General features: G+C 35.2%; 1 protein-coding gene across 1 annotated transcript; it reads left to right on the plus strand.

Annotated features, from left to right (window-relative positions):
- Positions 1-22571: 22571 nt before the first annotated feature.
- On the plus strand, positions 22572-24024 carry LOC145063539 (uncharacterized). Its single transcript, XM_079011136.1, has 4 exons — positions 22572-22672; positions 22780-22886; positions 23409-23487; positions 23785-24024. The coding sequence occupies exons 1-4, from the start codon at positions 22670-22672 to the stop codon at positions 23830-23832; spliced, it is 237 nt and encodes a 78-aa protein (XP_078867262.1). The 5' UTR covers positions 22572-22669; the 3' UTR covers positions 23833-24024.
- The last annotated feature ends 1402 nt before the right edge of the window (positions 24025-25426 follow it).

Raw genomic sequence — 25426 nt, forward strand, 5'->3', positions numbered from 1 at the left:
GGTGAGTAGAGTCAGTCGGGAAGTTTGACTTTGGCCTGGACTTTGACTTTTGACCTTCAAGGGTGTTATGGTAATTGGTTATTTATGTCAATGGTCCATTGATGGCAATAGGAGTTGGAGTTTGGAGCAATGCTTCGGGTGTGTGCTTCCGTGGTTCGGTTCTTCATTCAGGTGAGTTATCCTCACTATATCGACAGGGTCTACGGCACCAAGGCCGACCCTTTATCGGATGGAAATCCGGGTATTGTTTGTTATGTTATTGTTATGCTAGATCTACATCATGGTATTTAGGATGGTGTTATGTTAGTGGCCTGGTTAAGGTCGGTACCCGGTATATATGGTAATGTTATGCTAGTGACCAGTTAGGTCGGAATCCTGGTTAGGATGTTGATATGATATGTGATCCGTTAGACTGTTTGTCTGGTTAAGGATTTGTTATGTGATTAATTGTTTTATGTGCACATGGTTGTTTGACGGGGTTGGGTTGAGGCGAGTCCTGCTTTGTGTTGTAGGTCAACATACCCAGGGCGGACCAGATATTCCGAAGGCCCAACGAGCGGTCCGGATAGACTGAAGGCCCCAAGAGGGTGGACCAGACGTGCCGAGGCTCGGAGAGTGGACCAAGCCAACTGAAGGCCCGATGTGGGCGAACCAGTTATATTGTAGACTCGGAGAGTGGACCAGGTGGATTGAAGGCCTGGTGCGGGCGGACCAATCACAGTAGACTCGATGTACATGGCTAGACTCGGAGGGTGGACCAGGTGGACTGAAGGCCCGGTGAGGGCGGACCAGTCACACAGTAGACCCGATGCACATGGTTGTTCTATTTGTGATATGTTATGAGTATGTTTATGTGTGGTTGGTATTTTGGGGGTAACTCACTAAGCTTTCGGGCTTACAGTTCAGTGTATTGTTTCAGGTACTTCAGGAGATCGTGGCAAGGCGAATGCGTGATCGTACCGCTCCTCATGTTTTATGATCTATGTGATATGGTTCTGGAGAATACTCTAATGTTTAAACTATTTTGAAAACAAGATGTATGAATTTAATGGTTTTTTAATGAAATAAAATGTTTTAAATTGGTTGAAATTTTTGGTCGTTACATTTAACATAAAAACTATTATTATAGTTATTTAGATATTTAAAAAACAAAAAAAAATGACAATTAAAAATAAATCGTTTAGTGTGTTTAGTATTAATAATATTAATAATAGGACAGATAAAATATAGTATTGTCATATCATTGCGATAATGATTTACATGTATTAAATAATATAATATGTAAGTAATATAAAAGTGTAGGTATATGTATAGTCTCGGCCTTCAAATGATAAATTCGTCCGAGATCAAATATCAAATCCGATTGGTAACTCATCTCAAAACATTTCAAGCCACTACATACAAAAATGCAAACACATATCCTATCTATAATATGGCACAATATGGTCGGGATGTTACATAGGGGTATATGGCCTAAAGTCCATAACTAATATGTGCGTTACAAAACTGATGAGCGCCTTGTTGGTTCGAGTTATTTCCGATAAACGTCAGAAATAATGATCAAACATGACATTGGTTGTACACCCATTGTGTACATGAATGCGGTGTATTCTAACGGTGTTGATGGCTCCTTGAATGATCAAAGGTTTAGGTTCATCTACCTACTAGTGATATGACACAAGGTTTGCGTTTGAGAAGAACATAAAGGTTTAGGTTCATCTACCTACTAGTGATGGCTCCTTGAATGATCAAAGGTTTAGGTTCATCTACCTACTAGTGATATGACACAAGGTTTGCGTTTGAGAAGAACATGCAGAGTGTTTGTTAGATGCACTTTAGGTTGCATAAAAATATCTAAACAATAAATTCAAAAATTAAAAATACAAAACTTCAAAAAGTGTTTCTTTTATTTTTTATTTTTATTGGTCCATATAAAATAGTTAAGTTTATAAGATTCATTAGGTATACACGAATTAAATACTTTAAACTTGAACATGATTTTATTTTCTAAAAAATAATTAAATGGGACTCTCTTATGTTTCAATATGATTTGTAAAGACAAGATGATAGAAACATATCGCGTTGGAATCTTGATTTTAGATGGGAAGGCATGAGCAACACCCAAACGCGTTATTGTGACTTGGAATGGATGAAAACGGCATGGAAATGGGTGAACACCGCCTCTGCCATTCGTTTTTGAACGTTATGATGTTGTCCGTGTAACAAAGGGCAACGAGTCAAATTTTGAACTTTGGGGGTTTATTTGACTGTTTTCAAATAGTTAACTTGACTAAAAAACAGATTACCTATAAATATATATACAAAACCTAATTTTAAATACCATTCTATTTTCTTTTTTTCTATTTCATAACTTTCAATACTTTAAAAAAATGGATTCGTTCAACTTGTCTAACAACGATGATGATGAGGATGATATGTTGGTCTCTATGATGTACTAGTATTGCACGACCGTGTCAGTACAACCAAATCCAATTCCTCTATTAATCAGACATGTGGCGCTAAACAGAGATCACAAAGAATGACACATACGTCTAGTTCATGATTATTTTGCGGATGATTGTGTCTACCAACCATGCAATTTCAAAAGAATGTTTCGTTTGCGGAAAAATATTTTTGTTCGAATAACCAACGCCTTGGAAAGCAGGTATTGTTTCTTTAAAATATAGCTTTTACAAAAAATTTAAATACATTGTTTTACATATTAAATATAAGTTTAGGTATGAATTTTCCAAATTATATATGATACTAGAGGTAATCGATGATTCACAGGTTTACAGAAATGTGTTGTCGCAATTAAGCTTGTGGCTATGAGAGAGTCGCCTGATTCGATTGGCGATTATATGGGAATGTTTGAGAGAACTGCAAGAGAAAGTTTGTATAGGTTGGCGAGAGGTGTTGTTGAATCCTTTGTGACGTTTATTTGCGCAAACCTTCACTGAATGATATACAACAACTATATGTGACGCATGAAGAAAGACATGATTTTTCGGGTATGTTTGGAAGCATTGATTGCACACACTAGAAATGAAGAAATTGTTTCGTGGCGTTGAAATTCCAGTATGCAAGTGGTCATCATGGAACGCCTTCGTTGGTATTGGAGGTTGTTGTTTTCCAATATTTATGGATTTAGCATGCTTTTTCGGGGTTGCGGATTCGAATAACGACGTGAACGTTCTTGATCAATCACCAATATTCATTGATATTTTGTCATGAAAGACATTGAATGCTCATTTTACAATGAATAGAAATGAATATAAGTTTGAGTTTTACCTTACGGATGAAATATATCCACCATATTCCACGTTTGTGAAGGCGTTTCGACACCCAGTTACACCAAGAGATAAAATTTTCAAGAGAAGACAAGAAGGGGCATGTAAGGACGTGGAACGTGCTTTTGGAGTTCTGAAGTCAAAATGGTACATAGTTGAACATGTGGCACGACCATATCAGTTAGACATTCTACAAGATATTATGTATGCATGTATCAGAATGCATAACATGGTGATTGAAGATAAATGACAAAATATGACGGAGTATTCGGCTTCGGATCCCAGACACATGCAATTTCAACTCGGGACAACGAAATATTTACATAGGGTCGTTGATATTCAAGACGCACGAAAACACAAGCAACTTCAAGAAGATTTTGTTGATTTTATGTACGATAGAAATGAAAATGAATAAATTAGGGACAAAAAATGTAATTTTTTTGTTTTTAAATGTTATTTGTTTTTTATTGTAATGGTTTTTAGATTTTTAAATGTTATGTTTAATTAAAAAAGTGGGTTTTATTTAAATAACATGTTTTATTAAATTAATTTTGTTTTTATAAATATAAAAAAATAGAAAAAAAAATGATGACATGGAAAATTAAGGGTGTTATAACATGTTGCTTATTTCCTGGTTTGGTGTTATAACACTATGAGATGACTTGTCATGTGAGGTGACAACTTTTAGGTGCGAGAACACCTCTTGACTAGTTGTCCACATCCATTGGTCTTGGGTGTATAATTTGTCTTTTAGAATTAAAAAGTGGTATTGATGTTTGTGGTTATTTATTTGGTTTTGCAAATTAAAGGAAAATAAATGATTTTTATATTGAAACACCGCAAGAATTAAAATAACAAACTTTTTCAAAAAATAATGTCTTCTAATTTTCAAAGATAAGGACCTATTTTGATAAGAATTGACGGCTTAATATTTAGTCTTGCTTGTTGACGACACCTTTGAGTTTAGAGGGGACTACATTGAATTCATTTGACCGCTTGTGTTTAGATACCTTCTCACAAACTGTATTCATCTGTTTTAATTGCCAAAACTTCAACAAATTAAAGCATGAATACGACTTCGACACTTTGATAGTTAACATGCTAAGTAACTGTTAACCCGTAGGTGATCCCTCTTTGTACTCATGTAAAATGCATGATTAACTTAAAAAAGGAGTAATGGGCGAGAAAAGTCCAAATGGAAATAAAATGTTTAAAAAAATCCAACACAAATGTCAAAAAGTCCAACAATAACCTGACAATCTGACATGACCGTAGGAATTTGGACGATGAACCAATACTTGAGGCCCCCGATTAACGGGAAGTGCATGGGTTGGTCCAATTGAGGACTGGCTATATCCATATATGTTTATAAGCTTTGAAAAACTTGTCAGATAAGTCAAGCTGGTAGTTATGAGCAGGGCCGGCCTTACCTTTTGTATAACTAAGTTAGGGTTTAGGGCCCCTAATTCCAAAGGACCCCACTTAACCCAAGATCTTTCAGCAAATCTCGATTATTCTTGTTCTTCTAAGCACCAACCATCAGCACGCTTGATAATTGAAGATGAAGAAAACGAGGCGTCTAAGGAGATGGACATACAGTTTTGGAAAAGATGATTCAATAAGAATTCTTGGTACCAATCTTAAGGCTACCCGGTATGTGGGTAGTTTCACGCAACTTGGACTGAGGTGGCAACCTCTCCCACGCGTGAACACCGCCCCCAAGTCCGGTGGGTTGCGTGTGGCGTGAGGCAGAAGACGGACGAAGACGACGTGTTTGATGGGCCAATTGATTTTCGAACGTTATAATATGACCGTTTAATAAATAAATAAATAACTTTTTTTAAAATTTTTTCAAATTCTCTATATATACATCCACTTTATTCATAATTTCCACCAAACCACACCCACATTTTTTCAAAACAAACACACACATCAAACCAAAAAATGGATAATTTTCCACCTCCAATTATTTCGTCTTCCGATGATAACGATTCCGATAACGATTTTATTTTGTATACGCTGTTATCCGCAGCACGAGACGTGGTACATGAGAGGGTCGAAAGTTCAAACGTCGACAAGAAGCATAGAAAATGGATCAACTTGGATCGATAGGCGGCACATGAACTTTTGGTACATGATTATGTTGCCGTTGATAGTTTATATGATCTATCTAAATTCGAAGAACGTTTTCGTATTAGTAGAACTTTATTTTTATGTATAGCTAGAGATTTGGCACGTAATTATGAATTTTTTCAATTACGATGGGATGCTAGAGGTAAACGCGGTTTTACCACAATACAAAAATGTACGGTCGCTCTTAGACAGTTGGGATATGGTATAACCGCATACGCATCAGATGAGTATCTGAAAATGTCTGAGAGGACGGGTCGAGAGTGTACATATTTATTTTGTGAGTATGTCATAGAGCTTTACCATAACATATACTTGCGACATCCGACTAAAAGCGATGTCGAACAGTTGTATGTCGCACATCAAGCGAAACATGGTTTTCCAGAGATGCTTGGTAGCATTGATTGTACACATTGGGAGTGGGAAAATTGTCCCAACGCGTGGCGTGGCCAGTTCACGCGAGGCGATCATTGGGTGCCGACTGTTATTTTGGAGGCAGTGGTTTCAAATGACCTATGGTTTTGGCATGTATTCTTTGGTATGGTCGGGTCAAACAATGACTTGAATGTGCTCCAAGCGTCTCCGATATTTAACGATATTTTACAGGGCAAAGCACCAGAAATGCCATATGTTGTCAATGGAAATGAATACAAATATGGGTATTACCTAGGTGATGGGATATATCCAGAGTACGCTACGTTTGTCAAGTCATACACATTTCCGGTCGACGATAAACGGAAAATGTTCAAGTTAGCACAAGAATCTGCAAGGAAGGATGTAGAACAGATGTTTGGAGTCCTCAAACAAAGGTGGCACATAATCAAACATCCGACACGAACATGGGACAGAGAAAAATTAAGGACCGTGTTGACTGCTTGTGTTATTTTACATAACATGATAATAGAAGAAGAGGGTAGAGCTATTTGCTCATATACCACAAACGATATACTTAACCCACCCGCAGTAATACAAGTTGGGAGTCCGGCATACTTCTCAAAGGTTTTGGAAATACAAAACCGTGAAACACATCACAATTTACGACATGATTTGACCGAATACATATGGGAACGACAATTTCAAGGGCAAAATGACGGTGAAGACGACGATGATGACGATGGTGACAATAGTGACGATGAGGAGGATGACGATGGTGGAGACAAGGCGGATGATATCGATGACGACAACGACGACGATTAGAATTTTCCTATGTTTTTAATGTTTTTTAATTTTTATTTTATTTAGACAATGTAATGTTATTTTTCTATGTTTTTTATGTTTTTTAATTTTTATTTTATTTAGACAATGTAATGTTTAATTTTACTAATTTAAGTTTTAAATTTATGTGTTTTAGTTAATGAAATGCGGTCTTATTTTTTTATGTTTTAAAAAATTCATGTATGTTATAAATTATGTTTTTTAATTAATATAATGGTCAAAAAATAAAAAAATTATAAAAAAAAAAAAAAAAGAATTTGTGGAGTGGTAAACATTTACGGTCTTTAGTGGGTTGGTGGTGGGTTGGGTGTGAAGCTGACATGGCGCATATGTGACAACACTTTTCTGGTGAGGTGGGTGTGACCATTCCCCATAGCCTAACAACACTCATAGCTCTCTTCTCTCACTTCGCTCCTCCTTATTTCATTCTTTCTAAAAATCTAGTTGTGAATATGTGATTTAATTTTTGAATCGTTCCATCTAATCGCTAGTTCTATTCTCCTGAAATTTAAAGGGCTTTGTCAACTGCTGAAGTTTCATTGGGCGGTTGAATAAATTGTCCGTTAATACTCCTAATCGACCCCATATAAGTTTTTCCAATTGATTGAAATTTCTTGCATAACTGAATTTTCTTTGGGCGACTTGATGCGGAAATTAAGGAGACAATAACACATCACAACAATGGAAATTAAAAAACTATTTATATGTAATTTCTGAAATCGTTAAATACGAGTCGAGATTTTGGAAAGAAATCTAAAATTGATAAACAAGGGGTGGATTTGAAAGCTTGTGTTTGGTATGTGTGCTTTTAGGGTTTCATAGTTCTTTTGCTCTTATTGTTGATTTGGGTTGTGTCTTTTTTTATTCATTCTTAAGCATAATTAAAGGTTTTAGTTAGGGTGTGATTGTGAATGCTCTATTCTTTTGTAGAGATGTTTTTTATTTCATGTCGGATGTTAGATATTTAGATATGGAGATTTGATATTGTTTTCTTACTATTACATTGCAGGTAGTCCCAAAAGCATGATTAGAAGTTGAAGCTTGGTGCTGTCACAAAGTATTTTCAATGGTTTATTCATTATTTTCTGGTTTTTACTTAAATTTTGTTTCTAATATATGCAAACTTCTAATTTCAATTCTATTTCGGCCACTATTTGGAGCTGTTCTTTTTAGGAGTTGTTCTTTTGTCGCTGTATTTTAAGAGATTTGGATGGCTGGGGTATTGACGTTTTTCTGATGTATGTGTCGCAAGATTTGGACAACTCAGTGCTATTTTGAGTTTGTCTTTATCTGGTTTGTTTGGTTGTTGTTTACTTCAGATAGTTTGTTTGTTTGGTTGTTGTTTACTTCAGATGGAGGTTCACTATAATTGTTTCAACATATTCTTAATATATTGGTTATGGGGAGTTTAGTCAACTATCTTCAGATGTGTTATAGCTTTGTTGTCACTTTACTTAATATCATTTGTATATATTTGTATATGGGGTTGTTTAATAACATTGACAAAATAAAATCAACTAGAACAAAATTTTAATTAGCAACATTTGTTTAGATTTAATAAAATTATAATGACTGCAACTTATCTTTAGTTAGCAGCATTTGTATAGAAAACCAATGGACCGTCCCTGATTATTTTTGGTTTCAAGCCGGATAAAGGAGGATGGTTTATAACATTATGTATATTAAAGGTCAAAGGGCCCCAAAATTTAGCTTTGCTTAGGGCCACCGAATTGGTTGAACCGCCCCTGGTTATGAGAAGATTTTTAGAGACGAATTTTAGAAAAGAATGACGATTTTCATCGTTAATGTAAATTAGATATAAAGGTTGTTTGCATTTTGAAAATCTTAGGGTGAACAAAAAATTATGGACACCAAATCATATATCATTTAGCATGCTTATTTCAGTCAATTGTATATTTGTATTGCATATAGGTGTTATATTTCATATATTTTTACATCTTTTGGTTATTTTATGTAGATTTGTAGAATCTTCGTATTTGCATATTTTTGAGTAAATTACACAAATGGTCCCTATGGTTTAGGGTAATTTGCGCGTTTAGTCCACAACTTATTTTTTTAACTCGGAAGGTCTCTACTGTTTGGTTTTGTTACACGCTTGGTCCTTGTCTTAACTAAAAAAACTATATTGCCCTTATTTTTTAAAATATTTAGATAAACACGCCCCAACCCCAACCCTCAACACCTTACCTTACCTGTCCTACCATTTTTTCCGATTTAAATAATAGTTTTTTAGGTAAGATAGGGACAATTCGTGTAACAAAAACAAAAGGTAGGGACCAAGCGCGTAACAAAAACAAACAATATGGACTTTCCGAGTTAAAATAAATAAATTAGGGACCAAACGCGCAAATTACCCCAAACCATAGGTACCATTCGTGTAATTTACTCCATATTTTTGGATAATTTAAAGGATATTTGAAGATTGGATCGTGTTCGGAATGATCAGAGGGAGTTGCTTTTCAAGTTTCATGAAGATTGGAGTGAGAATGAAAAAGTTGAAAATTTTGAAGATTTGATGCTTACATTGTTGTACTAGTCAAGTGGACTTTGTCCGCTTACCTTTTACTTCCACTCGGTCAAGTCAATGAAGAAATAAAAAACAAGTCTTTTGAAAGCCCATTAACTTGAGTGAAATTAAGCAAAATCTACTATGTCGAGTGGATGCAATTTATATACAAACTAGGCCTCAATCAATACTATATTAATGGTTTTGATCTAAAATGATGTCGCTCATATTTTGTTAGGAATCAATATTACATTAAGACCATCCACAACGGTTTTTATTTACTTCTTGGAAATACCTAGTGGACACCATCTAAAAGTCAACTCAACATTTGTCTTTCAACAATTTGAAAGCTTCGGATGTTGAGGCCAACATCCTTTTAATATTCATATAGCTTATGTTATAAGTTTAATACACAATGTCCCATCCGATTCTCTTATTGATTTTTCTCATATTAAGTTACTATTATTGTAATTGTTTATAAATAGCTAAGAAATTTGTTAAAAAATAAATGGTTGTTGATGTGGTTGTGGAGGCCACATTAAAATATGTTGGGTAAATTGCAAATATTGATGTGACATAATTGAAAGATGAGTGACATTACGCTGATGTGGATGACATAATGGTTTAGGCCTAAAATGATGTCGCGTACCACTTGGACCCAGGTATTTTCCTTTTTAACCCTTGAAACAAATTTATTTTTCGGAAGGAGTCCCCATGTACGATGGGGCACGTTTATGTACGCTTAGTGTACATGGGCGTGTTTAGAAGCGGGAACCCGAGCCATGTACGCGGGGAGTACGTAGGGTGTACGTGACCAATGCTAAAACCCTAATTTTAGGGCATGAGCCCTATTTAAGCTCACTTATGACTCTTGGACCCTCACCCTTATCAGCCTCCACTGCTTATTAACGTCCCTAAAACCCTAGTTTACTATTGAGAGTGATCTTTGAGCTTGAAAGTAACTTTGGTGGCCTTTTTGGTGTGTTTGCAAGAAGAAGAACTTGATGTTCAAGCATTGGATGTGGTTGAGCTTCAAGATCCTAAATCTACATCATCTTAGTAAGATTTTGAAGGTAAAAATCTCATACCTTGTTATTCCCTTTGATAGCTAGAGTTAGGGTTTGTTTATGAGTTCTTTTAGATCCATGGATTCTCTTTTGTGAGTTTGGGCAACTCCAGAAGCTTTAAATGCTAGATCTTAGTCTCTTTGATGTGTTAGAAGCATAAAAATGTTATCTTGGTGGTTGTTATGATACCATGCATGGATTTAGGACCTTAAAGTGAGTCTTGATAGACAAAATTGGATGTTGGACTCGCATAAGACATGCAAAGGCATAAAGTTGCCAACTTTATGCCCTAGGACCCCTTTAATGACCGAGATCTGAAAGTTGGATTAAGTGATTGCATGGATTAAACACTAAATGGCTGAAAGTGCTCCGCAGCTCAGTACGTCGGGTGTACTAAGATGTACGCAGCGCGTACTGCTTGGGACTGAGTACGCTAAGCGTACTGGAATTACGTCACGCATACATCCCTATGGGATTTTGGTCAATCGTTAGACTTTTGTGGCTTTTGGGCCTTAGCTAGTTTTTGGGCCTTGCCTTGTTTAAGGTAGGTGGAGCTCAGATTTTTGTTGTGGGCCTTAAATGTTATGAGTTGGGCCTTGTGGCCCATTATTATGTTATGGGGCAGAGTTGATTAAGTCCATTATGGGGGAGGTGAAGGGGGACCTGACCTTAGGAATTGGATGGAATTTAGGCCCATAGTTATGATTGTTAATACATTCCTAATTAGGGTAATATGTGTATGTTCAGTGTGAGATTTTCTGGATCAGAAGTCGAGCAGTTAGTATTTATCAGCAAATTAAGGTGAGTCTCCTCCCTGTATCCATGGGTCGAAGGCACCAATGTTGGCCCATTATTCAGTTATGTAAAATGCTAGTTGTTGTGCGACATTTATATTTGGGCTTGTATAATCGGGTTGAAGTATACCCAAGGGCGAGGCCCATTATGGCATGATTGGGTTGAAATATACCCCAGGGCGGGGCCCATTATGGCATGTCGGGTTGAAATATACCCTAGGACGGGACCCAATATCGTATGATCGGGTTGAAATATACACAGGGTGAGGCCCCATGGTGGGGCCCATACTTGCTTATTGGGTTGGAATATACCCCATGGATAGGCCCGGTTGTATGGTTGGTATGTGGTACTTTGGAAAAACTCACTAAGCTTTTTCTTACAGTTTTGTATTGTGGTTTCTGTGCCATCCCCAATTTCATGGCCAGAAAAGACCAATTTTTTTATTCTTTATTTGAAAATCAGAGTATACTTTTAAAGAAAAATGTTGTGGAATTTGTTCCCAAAAGAAAATATGATAAAGTTTTATCAAAGCATTTCCAAAGAAATGTGTTTTCATTACATTACAAACTTCGGGATGTCATTGTCAATATAGATAAAAAGCATATACAAAACAACATAGGCCACAAAACAAAATTGGCCTCAAAAACAACATAGGCCTTACAATATTCTATTTATTTCTACTGGCCTATAATCCATAATTTCTCATCAGATCATTGCATCTATGCTCTTGTGTCACTACCTGTAATACAAAAACTGAGTGGGTCAGTATGGGGAGCCTAGTGAGCACGTGGGGTTTTCAATCCACAATAAATAAGTTTATTATTTTCATTTTTCATCAAATCATTCAACCCGATTACCCATTCCTGTTATCCTCACTTTACATCCCTAAAGCATCTATTATAAGGGACCTAGCCTAATGATTTTCATCGAGATGGACAACATTGCTTTGGGGATTCCTCAGCAATACATGTCAAATAAGGCAACCATTGGGGGATGGAGTACATCTGGAGAACACATAGTTCAAATAAACACCTACATGTTGCGAGCCTGTTGGCGTTCCATTGGACTGCCTAGAATAGTCTGTGGTCGTCATCTATACTCCGCTAGATGATTGGATCATCGTAAACATCGAGGCCTCTCATCATTTTCTTTCATCACACATCAACTATTTCATCTACCCATGTTTTACCCAACATATGTGTAGATATAAAATACATATACAATTTAAATCATTAAAAACATGTATAAAATTGTTCATCCAGCATAGAGCTCAAGTAAACAGATAATATGCACACATAGCACGTAATTTATATAAAATACTTCATATCTATATGTAAGATGAAAGTGACTATGCACTCACTTGATAAGGTGGTGATTCCAACTTAGACAGCTCTTCGCTTCGACGAAACTGGGAGGTTTGCTTGAAAACCAGGCTCTGCAGGGGCAGGGCTTTCTGAACCAAAAAAACTCTTTTTCTCGAAGCCTTCGGGCGCTCCGGGGCTTTCTTCTAGTGCTAGGGAGGTTTCCTAGATTGGGGGTGTTTAGGAGGTTTAGAGAGAGAGAGAGAGAGTAGAGAGAAAAAGAGATGGCTAATGGTGTGAAAAATGAGGCAGCCTTCACATCTTATTTATAGGGTTGAAGCCTCGGTATGCAAGGCGTTCCTGCGAGGAAGGCAACGCGTTCATCGTGCACAGGGCGCTCATGTGAATGTTGGGCATAGGAGCATGGTGGTATCCGAGGTTCATACAATGTGTGTCATCCTTTGGCTGGAGCGACGTTGCTCACTCTAGACCTAGTATCCGAACGCGGGGCGTTCCTCCTCAGACAGCTTCGCAAATTCTTCTCTTGACTTCTAAAATTCGTAACTTTCACATACGAGCTCCGTTTTCGATGTTCTTTATATCCGCACGTAGGTAGACACGTACTCTACAGCTTTTGTTTAGACTCCGTCTGCTAATTTTAACTTTATTTTTAAATTTATATTTTTAACATGCCGGGACAGGAAAAGTCCGTTAAAAACTCATAGCTTTTTCATTCGACGTCCGTTTTTGTATGTCTTTTTATATTGTTGAGCTCTTATTGATGAGATCTTCGATTCTCATTTAGGTTGTGTCGGCTAAAAATCGTTCGATCTGAAATTCAAACTTCGAGCTGCACACTATTATGTTAAATCTTAGAAAATTGATAACTTCTTCATACTAAGTCAGATTTGGACATTCTTTTTATGCACGCTCTTGGTTTAACGTATACTATGACTTTTGTTTGTATTGCTAGGGCTATAAAGCGCTTTATCGTAAACTCACTTTTTACGTCATATAGCGTCGTGCCAGTTTTGTCGCGAAACTTCGACAGGTCATAACTTCTTCGTTATAACTCGGATTTCGGCGTTCTTTATATCTCCGGAATCGTAGTCAAGATTAATACAACTTTCTTCATAGATATTGGGTTTATCTAACATTTTATTTTTGACGCTTATTTTCATTCTTAATTTATTATATCATTATAAACAAGTATAAAGCAGATAAATTCACATAATACTCAAATAATTCCTTTTTATTACTTCAAAATGAGTTACATTTGTTGACCGTAACTATCACATCATCACATCAATGCTTAGCCTCGAAACACGGACGTTACAGTTTCAGGTACTTCCGGTACTAAAGAGAAGATCTCGGCATGATGGCAACATTCATTCCGCACTATTTTCCGCACTTATTGATATTGTCATTCTGATGATTTGATAAGAGTACTATGTAGTGGATTTTGGGAACAAATTTATGATTGTAAATCTTAATTAAAATGAAAAAAAAATTATCTTGGTGTTGGTCTGTTATAAGTTGGTATCAGAGCCTTGGTTTGAGGGATCCGGACACACTCTCGGGTGTGTTAGAACTCAAATTGAGGAAATGATAATCTTTTCAAAAGAAAAAAAGAATTGAATTTTTCTGAAAAAGGTTTTCTTAGGTATAAAAGGAGAGTGCAATGTGTGCGATCGACCGAGCTCAAGTAAGTGTTTCCCAAATTACTCATGCTTATGTATTACGATTAGTATGCTTGATATGTGAATTGCATGCTATAGTAGGACTAAGGATACCTTCAAGAATTATGTGATAAAATTGCCTTATTTTTGTGATGCCTTATAGCCTAGGAAAATTGGATGCCATATATTTCTTGGAATCAATGTTGACTATGTATTTGCTAAGTGTATGCTTTCAAAGTTATATACGTTTAGGATTGCAAATCCCTAGAATGATGGATTATGCCTCATTTCTTGTTCCTTGTTTGATTGTGGACTTAGGGTAGAAACTTTATTTGACAGTCTATGTGATTTTATTTGCATATAACTTGCATGTATAAGGCAAACCCGCGGTGTTGATTGAGGTTTCTAGTTCTGTGAGGGTTGAGAAATTCTATAAAAGTTTAGGATATGTGTGTTATGTTGTATGAGTTATGTTTCTAAGTATAGTATGGTGAATTGGAGGAATCAAGTCTGACCTTGAGGAAGGTACACGTAAGTGTGGAAGGTAGTATTGGGCCCGTGCTACTAGAAGCATAGGAATTGTACCCAAGACGAGTGCAGACCTGGAAACTCCAAGGAGACCAGTGGGGGAAGCCCCTCGAACCACTTTATCGATTTTCTATGTTGTATTTTCATTTTAACGATGGTGATGACTATGCAAGGAGGTTTAGGTTCTGGATCGGGCTCTGGTTCTGGTTCGGGTTCAAGTTCATGTGTTGAGCCCGATTGATGAGAGGTTGTACGAGCTTATTGCAACCGAGGTTACTCGCGACATCCTTGATGTTACCCCGGTGATTTTCCGTACCGTTAAGGAAGGATTATGGAGATCATGGAGGAGTGGCTCAAGTCATTTCGAGCTGAGATTGTCACATGACAAATTGGGGCTCAGACTCCCTCGTTCCGAAAGTTCAAGGCGTGCAGAGCACTTGGGTTCTTTGGGGTTAAGGACCCCATCACTAGTTGTCGTTGGATCACTAACATGGAGAGTGGTTCAACAATGAATGACTTAGGAAAGACAAGATAAAAGCTTAGAATGTAAAATCTACATAGATAGATAAAGATGAATGTTAAAGTTTCAATGTCTTTATGCATAAATTGACAATAACTTGAAAAAGGTCAATATACAAGATTCCTTTGGAAGACTTTTGACATTGTCACATGACACTTGGTTTGAGTTATCCTCAAAAGGACCTAGCACATAGGTTTGAGCTAGATGAAATCATTTATATTCTTTTTTCTTGACAAATGAATCCATCATTTATGTCATATTATGCACAAGACTAGGTATATGGTTGTGCTATGAACATATCATAAGATACCAATCAAATACATGGGTAAGTAATTGGATGAATATAAGGGTATTCTAAGAGTACTTAAGAATAACTAAGAGAATAAACATAAGATAATCTGTTTAGATGAATATCTTTATGTAAAGAGTTACATAAGATGTTGACTTCAAAATCGATATAGATAATCATGAAATATAATCAGATTAAACTTCATTATGGAATGAAGATTAAGTTTTGTTGGAATGAGGTTCAAGCAAAACATAATTTCACAATCTACTACAAAATCAGAATATGGTACTTTAGAAGCTAAAATCAAATATGATTGGATGAATAAGATTCATTGAAAAACTATGTTAAGTCCCACCATTCAAGGATGACATAGAAATATTTTGTGACTTCAAGAATATACTTAATCAAGCCAATAGACTCGATGTCATATTAGAACACCAATCATATTCTCCGAGATATTTAACTATACTCAGAATAAAGTTAAATATGGAGATGATCGTATTTTCAAAATTTATACAAATTAAATTTAGTCAAACTCATTAATAAAGTCTTTCCTTTAAGCTAAGTATGAATGGTCACACTTCAGCTATAAGACTTTGTTATTCTAGAAATGAGATTTGATTTGGATTTAGTATTTAGATATTGGAACATTATAACAACTATTATATACTAATTTGATATATTGGGATATGATCTTCACAAATAATACTTGGTGTGTTCTATATTAACATGTTTAATCCACAAATAATTTTACTATTCTGAAAGTTCATGGTTGGTTATAATTGTGGGAGCAATTATGATGTAAGACTAATATGAAATGGATTGCTTGATTCTCATTACATGAAAGTAAAAATTGAGTTGTAACCAAGATTCATATGTACTTGTCAAAGAACCGGTATTAACGGACCCGCTCAAGATCACTTATTGTTGTCATGAATGATACTTGATAAAGGTAACATATATGTATCCTTAACATTCGAGATACATATTTGGGACTTGAATATAGGGAATGTTATGCTTTAATGTATTCAAATATTGTTTTTTAATCAAAAAGTTATAAATGATATCATTAGGTATGATGTGAACCATACGAGAGGCATATGTAGTCAATATGAGATTTGTTCCTCTTATTCGTTGAGAGTTAGACATATAAGGCTTTATCTAAAGCTGAACACTTAAATAAGATTAATTGTGATATGTATCACATGTTCAACATGATGTCTGTAACAAAAGGATAACTAATTACTTACATGATGATGGGTTTTATAGGTTATAAATCTATGCATGATGTGGAAAATTACTTAAACCTCTATGTTCACATGCAACCTATTTGGATCTATGTTTTCTTTATTGATAACAATAAACTATGAACATCAATAAACCTAATGGTAACCTATTATAATCGAAATATAATACATACCTCTTGATTATTGTAGCAAATAATCACACCAATATCCTTCTTGACTAACCTTGGAAAGAAAGCACCAGAAATCTAATGTCTCTAATGGCTCACACCCAAAACTCTAGAAACCCTAGAATAAAGAGGAGAAAGAGGAGAGAGGGAGAAATTTTGTTCCTATGCTTCTTAGTAAGGTCATGAAAAAAAATAATGAGCCAAACGGTCCTATTTATAATATATAACTTGCAGGCCAAGCAAGATTTGAATTCATTAAATAATATATTTAATCCTAATTCAAATCATTTCCCTATCTGCATCCAGGAGGCTTTCAGAAACCCTAAGAACCCCTCTAAAACCGTCCACGTCATGGAGGGTTCTAGAATTGTTTCTTTTATTAAGCTATTGAGTAATTACAAATCACCCCTTGCAACTTTAATTAACTCCAATTAATCCCAAATTAATTGCAAATTAATTCCGATTAGTAATTAATTAACTCTAATTGATTTCTTATTAATTTATTAACCATATAAATTAACAAATAAATTGTTTAACTGTTGATCTCATGTTAATTTATTATTCACAAAACAAATTAACACATTAATTATCTATTTCCAATTAATATATGATTCACATAATATATTAACAATTTGTTTCTCTCTCTCTCTCTCTCTCTCTCTCTCTCTCTCCTAATATCATTTCTAGCTATTTTTGGTTGTGAGTGAAAAGTTTATATTTGCAAGTTTGTACCAATTTAGTTATAGCTTAGACACCTTAATCCACCAAATTATATGTTTGTATCTTTTACTCAGCAAATTATGCATGTCACTACGTTTTATTACATCACGTTACTGATGCATTTTCGCAATACCAGTGCACAACCGACTTGTAAATTACAACTCATATATATCCACTTTAAGAATAAAAGATATTATTGTCTCACAATTACTCGTGATAGAATCCATGAAGTTATTTTTTAAGCGTGAGTTTATCCAATACTCAAAATTTCTATTTATCTAAGTACTTATGAACATTGTAGCAATCTTATTGCAATGTCTAATCCCCATATACAATATACAATTCAATTCATGATAGTCTTATTTCACTACTTACTTCCAAAAGTATGAATGACTGTGGAATTTCGAATAATAAAATGATTCAGGAAGTAAAACATGAAAAGTGAAACACAATAATAAACTAATTAAATATGGTGTCAAACCTATTGAATATAAATAAATCTCTATTGTTTAATCAACATAATAATTACAACTTTATTCATTGTATAATGTTTCAATTAATCGACTAACCACTTGAATTGAACATCAGTCATGTCATGTTATCAACATGCATATTAGGCCTCTCTAATGTCCTTCCTCTGTAAACAAATCAATTGGACATTATTCCAATGATACTCGTTTCACAATTCCAAATTCTTATCATTATCCAATATGTGATGGATTTTCAACTTTACATGCATTGGTCCCCTATGATATAGAGATTCCAAAATGTTAAAGACTAAGTCTTCAATATTACAGAATATTCCATTGGAGCTTTATTACAAGAAACAATTCCATGGTAATGAAGTTTCAAATTCAAGGTACACTCCTTAAACACTTCTTTTCCATCAAAGTTTCCAACTCACATATAGACTTCTCAACCATCTCTCATTATGAAACATTTTCATATTCCCATATGACTATCAATTCTGACCAAGAATCATCTCAATCCAGAATCATGTCAGTATGGTATGTCCTAAATAATATCATACTTCTAACTGTCTACAGGAAACCAGTCTTTGGTAAACCTCATAATGTTCTCGACAATTTGTTTAATAACTTTAGTCGATTAAAATTCTAGTCTTTTTTCTCACAATGCTCGGGTCATTTGAAAAATTAGAATAAGTGAATATTATAAGATATGTAATCAATCCTATATCTGAAGCATATGAGATTCGACTCATTATATCTTACATAATGATTTGAAATTTGTTCAATATCTAGCTATAATATTTCCATATATCAAATGTCCTACGTTGAAACATTTCAACATGAGATTCATATATGTATATGACTAAGTTCTATTAAACTATACGATCTAAACCTTTTAGATTTGAAACGAAGTATGAGTGCCTTCTTCCTTAAGTCTACTATAGCAAAACAATTCCCAAACTTTGTAATTTGCAATTTGAAACCTTTGTTCCATACAAACAGTATTGTCAGCATACAATACTAACATAACAATTATGCTCTCACTAGCTTTTACATGTACCCCAAAATTAATTGGACTTCCAGAAATCAATACTCTTTGACTTTCTTACAAAAGTACATATTTTTGTTATGCGATGCTTCGATAAGTCTCCCGCTAGACTTATTAAGCTTATACACCTTGATTGGATAACATATTTGTGTGTTTGAACCCATCAAGATTGATAGGTATATCTCTTAGAATTTCAAACAATTCCACGCCATTCCTCACAAATTGAAATATGAAAAGGGATGTCATAATCATATTGTGAATTTGAGAATGCAATTAACACAACCAATATCCATGTTGATCTTTATTAGATTTTATAATATATCAACGGAAGTATTTCCTCACAATCATTCTCATGAATTAGAGCGAAAACTTTGCCACCTAGGTTTTATGAGTGGATACATTCCCATCCATGTAAATCTATCATTTCCAACCTACAATCATAAGACAGGGTTTAAGACAAAACCAAATTCAAATTTAGCTTTCCTTCATGGACTGAATTTCGTTATTCTAAATTTCATGCCCCTCTGGTGGCACAAGCGCCTACCAGTGCTTCCATGTTGTTAGCAGCTCACCCACATTGATTAATGTATTTTCATTGACTAACGTGCTTTTTCTTTTGCAGTTAAATGAAAACATAGAATTCATAAGCATTGTCAACTCAACTAGAAGTGCATGGAAATAAGAATGTGTCAATCAAACACGAAAGTTATCAACCTCAAGTCGTGTGCATGTGATAACTAAAAGATTTATTGTCGATTGACTCTTGAAACTCTCAAGATCAATACGATTCCTACTGACTTCTTGACATATGAGTTTTCTCTCACGGAACATTCCTTGACGAGCTAAAACAAATATTCAAAAGTTCGTGTGGATTCTCGAAAAGAAAAATGTAACACCTAGAATCTAGAAGATTAATTGTGGAAATAAATTCCATTTCCTAGGGATCAACACGGCGATTTGATGGTGAGAAACTTGACGTGTTGGAGGCCTTTGAGATGCACATTTTTATGAACCAACTCGGTGATTTGGTGAAGGGAACTCGGCGAGTTAGACGTTGATTGAGAAACCCAAATTTTAGGGTGTTGCACCCTATTTAAAGGCCTTAAGTTCTTTGGCTGGCCTCTTTACCAGCCTCCTCTGTCCATAAACCCTAAAATTGAGCCTTATCTTCCATTGTTGAGTGTGAGAGCTTGGGGAGAGCCTTGAGAGTCCATTTTTGGTGCTTGTTGAAGGAGCTAAGGAATTAGGAGTTGTTTGGCTTGAAGAAGAAATCTTGGATCCAAAATCTCTGTCTCATTTGCCAAGTTTTTGAGGTGTCAAGTTCTCACCTTGCTTATTAGCTGCTTAGATCTCTTCTTGGGTTAGATTTTATGTTTTTTTAGACATGGTTGGGTGGATGTTGGGGATTAGGACGTCCCAAATGATCATTCTTTCAAATCTAAGGTATACATGATCTCTTTTGGCATAAAGGTGCCAACTTTATGGATTTAATGGCTTCATGCATTCATTAAGTCTTTCATTTAGCCCTTTTTGAGATTTTGAGCTCCTCTTAGTCATGCTTAAGCGTAAAGTTGGAAACTTTACGTGGCCATCTAGCTTTTTGGGGTCAAATTTACATTTTGGGGTTTTGTCCTTGATGAGTAAGTGCTTAATGATTAAGCCCTCACTCTTTTAAGTCCAGGGTTTGGGTTTGGACCCATTTTGGTGGTTCCTAGGAGTAAAGTTGCAAACTTTACCCTTATTTATCTCATCTTGATCGAGATATGAGATTTGGAGCTCTTGGGTTTGTTGAAGGCAGCTTAATGCATTAAGTTGTTGGTTCTTGGGAGAACTCGGCGAGTTGACTTGGTTTTTCTCGATATGTGCAGTTGATGGAGAAACTCGACGAGTTGAAGGACAACTCGACGAGTTGGGTCAACTTGGACCGTTGACTTTGACTTTTGATTTATGTCTTTGAACAAGTTTGTCTCAAGGGGTACTTGAGTAATCAAAAGTGTAATTAAGAATATTCTGGGCTTAGAATAAGACACATAAGTGTTTGGGCCCAATTTGAAATTTTGGGCCATTAGTGGGCCTTTGTGGATCTTTTGGTTTTGGGCCTCAATTTTGGTGCATGTTGGGTCAGGGGTAAAATGGTCATTTTACCCCTAGTAAGGATTATGGATTATAGCTTGGAACCCAATTGCTAATTGGGTGTGTTGTTGGTATTGATAGCTTAGGAAGTTGGCGGGGCAGCAACTAGAGATTTCTTTTAGTGAGCTTCTGCATTCGAGGTGAGTTTTCCTCACTGTACTCACGGGTCGAAGACACCAAGGTCGAACTTTGGATTGTTATCCTGATTATCGTATGATTGAGTACTGTAGTGATCTGTTAGATCTGTATCTTGGTAGATAGGATGATATTATGCTTAGTGATATGTTAGATCTGCCTGTTATCTGTTTTGAAGTAGTGTGGTTGGGTTGAGACTGTCTTGCTTTGTGCTGCCAGTCAACAAACCCGGTAATGTTTATATCGGTATATTATATGTATGCTTATCTATTATGTATATGTCTACATGGTTTGTGTGTGTGTGTGTGTGGTTGGGTTGAGGTGGTCCTGCTTTGTGCTAAAGGCCAACAGACCCAGGGCGGCCCAGATAGACTGAAGGCTTGCGAGGCGGACCAATCAGGCCGAAGGCCCGGAGAACGGTCCAGACAGGCTGAAGGCCCAGTGAGGCGGTCCATACATGTTGAAGGTTCTATGAGCGGTCCAAACAGGCCGAAGGCCCGATGAGGCGGTCCAGACATGCTGAAGGCTCTGTATGCATGTCGTTATTTGTATATGTTATCTATTTGGGTGTTGGTACTTTGGGGGAACTCACTAAGCTTCGTGCTTATAGTTTTGGTTTATGGTTTCAGGTACTTTAGTGGATCATGTCAAGGTGAAGGCGTGACCGTACATATCCTCACATTTTGAACTTATGATTTCTGGGAAACTCTGATAATATGAATGTTTTGAAAACTATGTTGAAAGCGATTCTAATTTTTAAATACTGTTTTGGGAACAATGGTCATTGTAAACACTTCTTTAGAAAAAGGGTTGTTTTGAAAAGTTTAAAATTTTATGAATTTTTATGGATGTTACAAAAACACTTCATAAAATAAGTCTTAGTTTATCTTTTGTTTTTTCAATTATCGAAAACATCACAACTCCAATTCTATATGTGCTAGACTAAAAAAAAATTACTCCACATATTTCGAGGGTTTTTCAACATTTTTAGTTTGAAATAAGTTTCAAGATACGATTTATGGTTATTAGGGTATGACTCTAAAACTTGATTGGAACAAAATATGACTCGTCTTATGATTGAACCATTTCCAACAACGTTCGAATCCTCTTCTTAGTCATACAATTGCACTTAAATGTTCTTGGATGATTAATTGTGATACAATTCCATAATTACTAAGATGGTCATAAAAATATCATATCAATTTCACCCTTAATTAATTTTGGACGACATTGATGTAAAAACAAAGTATAGAGTTTTTAGAAGAAAATTGGTAAACTTAAGGGGCCTATACTGTAAACCTAACTTCACTATATTGTTTTGGGTCTTCTTGTTGGTAGTTTACTTCAGCACAGCCGGTTTCTTCGAACGAAGGCGGATCAAAGATCTAGAGTCCTCTAAACCCCCAAAATGGTATGCAATTTCTAGGGTTTTGTTTTTTCTCGATCAAGTCGTCTATTGATCTTATCGTCTCGTGATCTAATTGATTCTCTTTTCCGATTTCATTTTCAATTTGAAAGGCTCAATCAGCAAAACCCATATCCAGCCCTGTCCCAGTCGTTTGGTACCCTTCATTAGCTGTGCTGATGCTCGCCATTGGTCTTGTCATCACCGCTTCTTTCTTCATGTAAGTGGATCGTACTTTTATTTCACCCTGTGTCAACTTTCGTAACGTATCGAGAAAATGTAGACAATTTGCCCTGGTTATACGATGATAATTTAGGTTGTTGACTATTCTCACAATCTGATTGCATTTTTTGATCGACTTTATCATTATTAGTTCGCTATATTGGATTCTGATGAGATGTGTTAATTAGCCCCAATCTCTTGGAACTTTATATTATAGATTTGAAGCACAAAAATCAGACTTTGTTATCCTTAAATTACCCCTCCTCTGTTACTGATTGCTGAATAAGAAGCTGCAATTTCTTTTTGAAGAATCAAATATTACGGATTCTAAGCGGAATTATGATTCTAAAGAGTCCAATGTTTCCTTCAAGACCTTATTGGAATATGCAGACCAAAGATATATGACAAAATGAATTTATTCATATACCTTTTTATGTTCTTTTTTATTCGAAATTTCAAATAATCCATGGAAATGAATTTTGTCACGACAATTTTTTTCTATGTTTCACTACTTGTGCAGCTATGAAGCAACATCTTCCAGGAAAAGCCGTAGTCTTGCTAAAGAAGTTGTAACAGGAGCAGTGGCATCTGTCTTTTTGGTAAGTCTCTTTTCAATTGTTGTTCAATCTTGTTTCTAAGGTTCTAGTTTTGTTGGATGGAATGGAATGAGAAAGGAAAGGAATGGAATAAGCAAGGTAGTGGAATGACTAATGAGTCATTACATTCCATATCATGTTCGGTTGGCTTATAGGAATGGAATGAATTATCATATGAATACTTTATATTATGGGTAAATAATATATTATTATATGGAAAGAATCACATTCTTTCTGGAATGGCCCATTCCATTCCAACAGACAAAACAAACAACTCATTTTTATGTTTTTGTGATGCAGGGGTTTGGATCCTTGTTCTTGCTCCTTGCTTCTGGTGTTTATGTTTGAGGATGATTTTTGTATTTCAACCACCTTGTTATTCTAGAACCCTAATGGGGTATCTTCTAAATTGGATCTTTTAGAAATACAATATATGTTTTCTACCGACAATTTTATGGTGATATATTAATGTTAGCAGTTGAGGGATTGTTTGTTTGGTATGATGGAATGAAAGTCACAAAAGAATGGAATAGTTCTTTACATTCTGATATTATGTTTGGTTGACTTGAAGGAATGGAGTGAGTTGTTTAAATATGTTGTTTGTTATGTACAATTACAAACACCCTTCTCCAATGTAATGAAAGTGAAACCCAGAAGAAGGAATCACAATCAGCATTCCAAGGAATACGCCATTCCATTCCGATGTGGCAAACATACATGAGTTTCCAAATATACCTTGATGCCTAATATACACTTTTAAAATACTACCATACCAATCAAAAGTTATGTGAAACAAATACATGTAAACTTCATGAACTAGAGTGTCAATAATCAACTACTTGGGACATAAAAGTAAGGAAAACAATAAAGTATTGTAAATGGCTTAGTTTTAGAAAATAGAAATTATAAAAACTATTGCACTTTGTTGATTTGATTGAGAAATAGTCTGAGTGTCATGATCCTAACCGACCACTATTGATTCTAGCTACATTAAACACACATTTAATAAAAAGGGATGACTCGAAACATAAAGAGTAAAAGAGTATAGTCATCTTTCTTTCAAGCACAAAAAAGGTATATGCATTAGACAACAACATACCTTGGGAATCCTATTGGAATGATGTAAAGGAAGGTAATGTCAATAGTCTTGCCTCCAGAGGGAGTAAATAGATTGTTTCATGCAAATATAAGTGTAAAGTATAAACAAGCAAATGAATCTAAGACCATGGTGCCAATTAGTTAATCACGATGACCTTACTTGATGTCGACAGGTGATTGGCTTGATACCGGAGGGAATGTAACTCGTAGTATGCAAAGAAACAATATATAGCAACAGTAAGAGAGAGAGAGAGAGAGAGAGAGAGAGAGAGAGAGAGAGCATAACTCTTAATTTATTCTTATATATATATATATATATATATATATATATATATATATATATAGCTAGGTTCAAATGTAGATTGACATCTATTGTGCGGATGTGTGAACAATGTTATTCTGTAAGAATGACAAATAAAATATATTGTTTGATAATGTGAATACGTTCAATCTTACATAACTATTGTCATTATAACACATTCTCACTAATTAAATCGTCTATAAGGTTATTATAGATTTTTTTTATTATTCTCATTCTGTCATAATGTTGTCACAATGTTTATTAAGTCGTATTCTATCAGAATGACAATGAGTGAAAAACAATACGTGAAAAATAAATAAAAATTAGTGAGAATGCATAAAAATAACAATAGTTATGTGAGTTTGAACGTATTCGCATTACTAAACAACCTATTCTCTTACTAATTTTCATAAAATAGCATTGTTCACACATACGCACAATAGTTGTTCATCTACATTATAACCTCGTCCTATATATATATATATATATATATATATATATATATATATATATTAATTTTTATAATATTTCATTATAGAGTGG

This window comes from Lactuca serriola, chromosome 7, assembly GCF_051521515.1.
Source record: "Lactuca serriola cultivar US96UC23 chromosome 7, Lser_US96UC23_V15, whole genome shotgun sequence".
NCBI classification, from domain to species: Eukaryota; Viridiplantae; Streptophyta; class Magnoliopsida; order Asterales; family Asteraceae; genus Lactuca; species Lactuca serriola.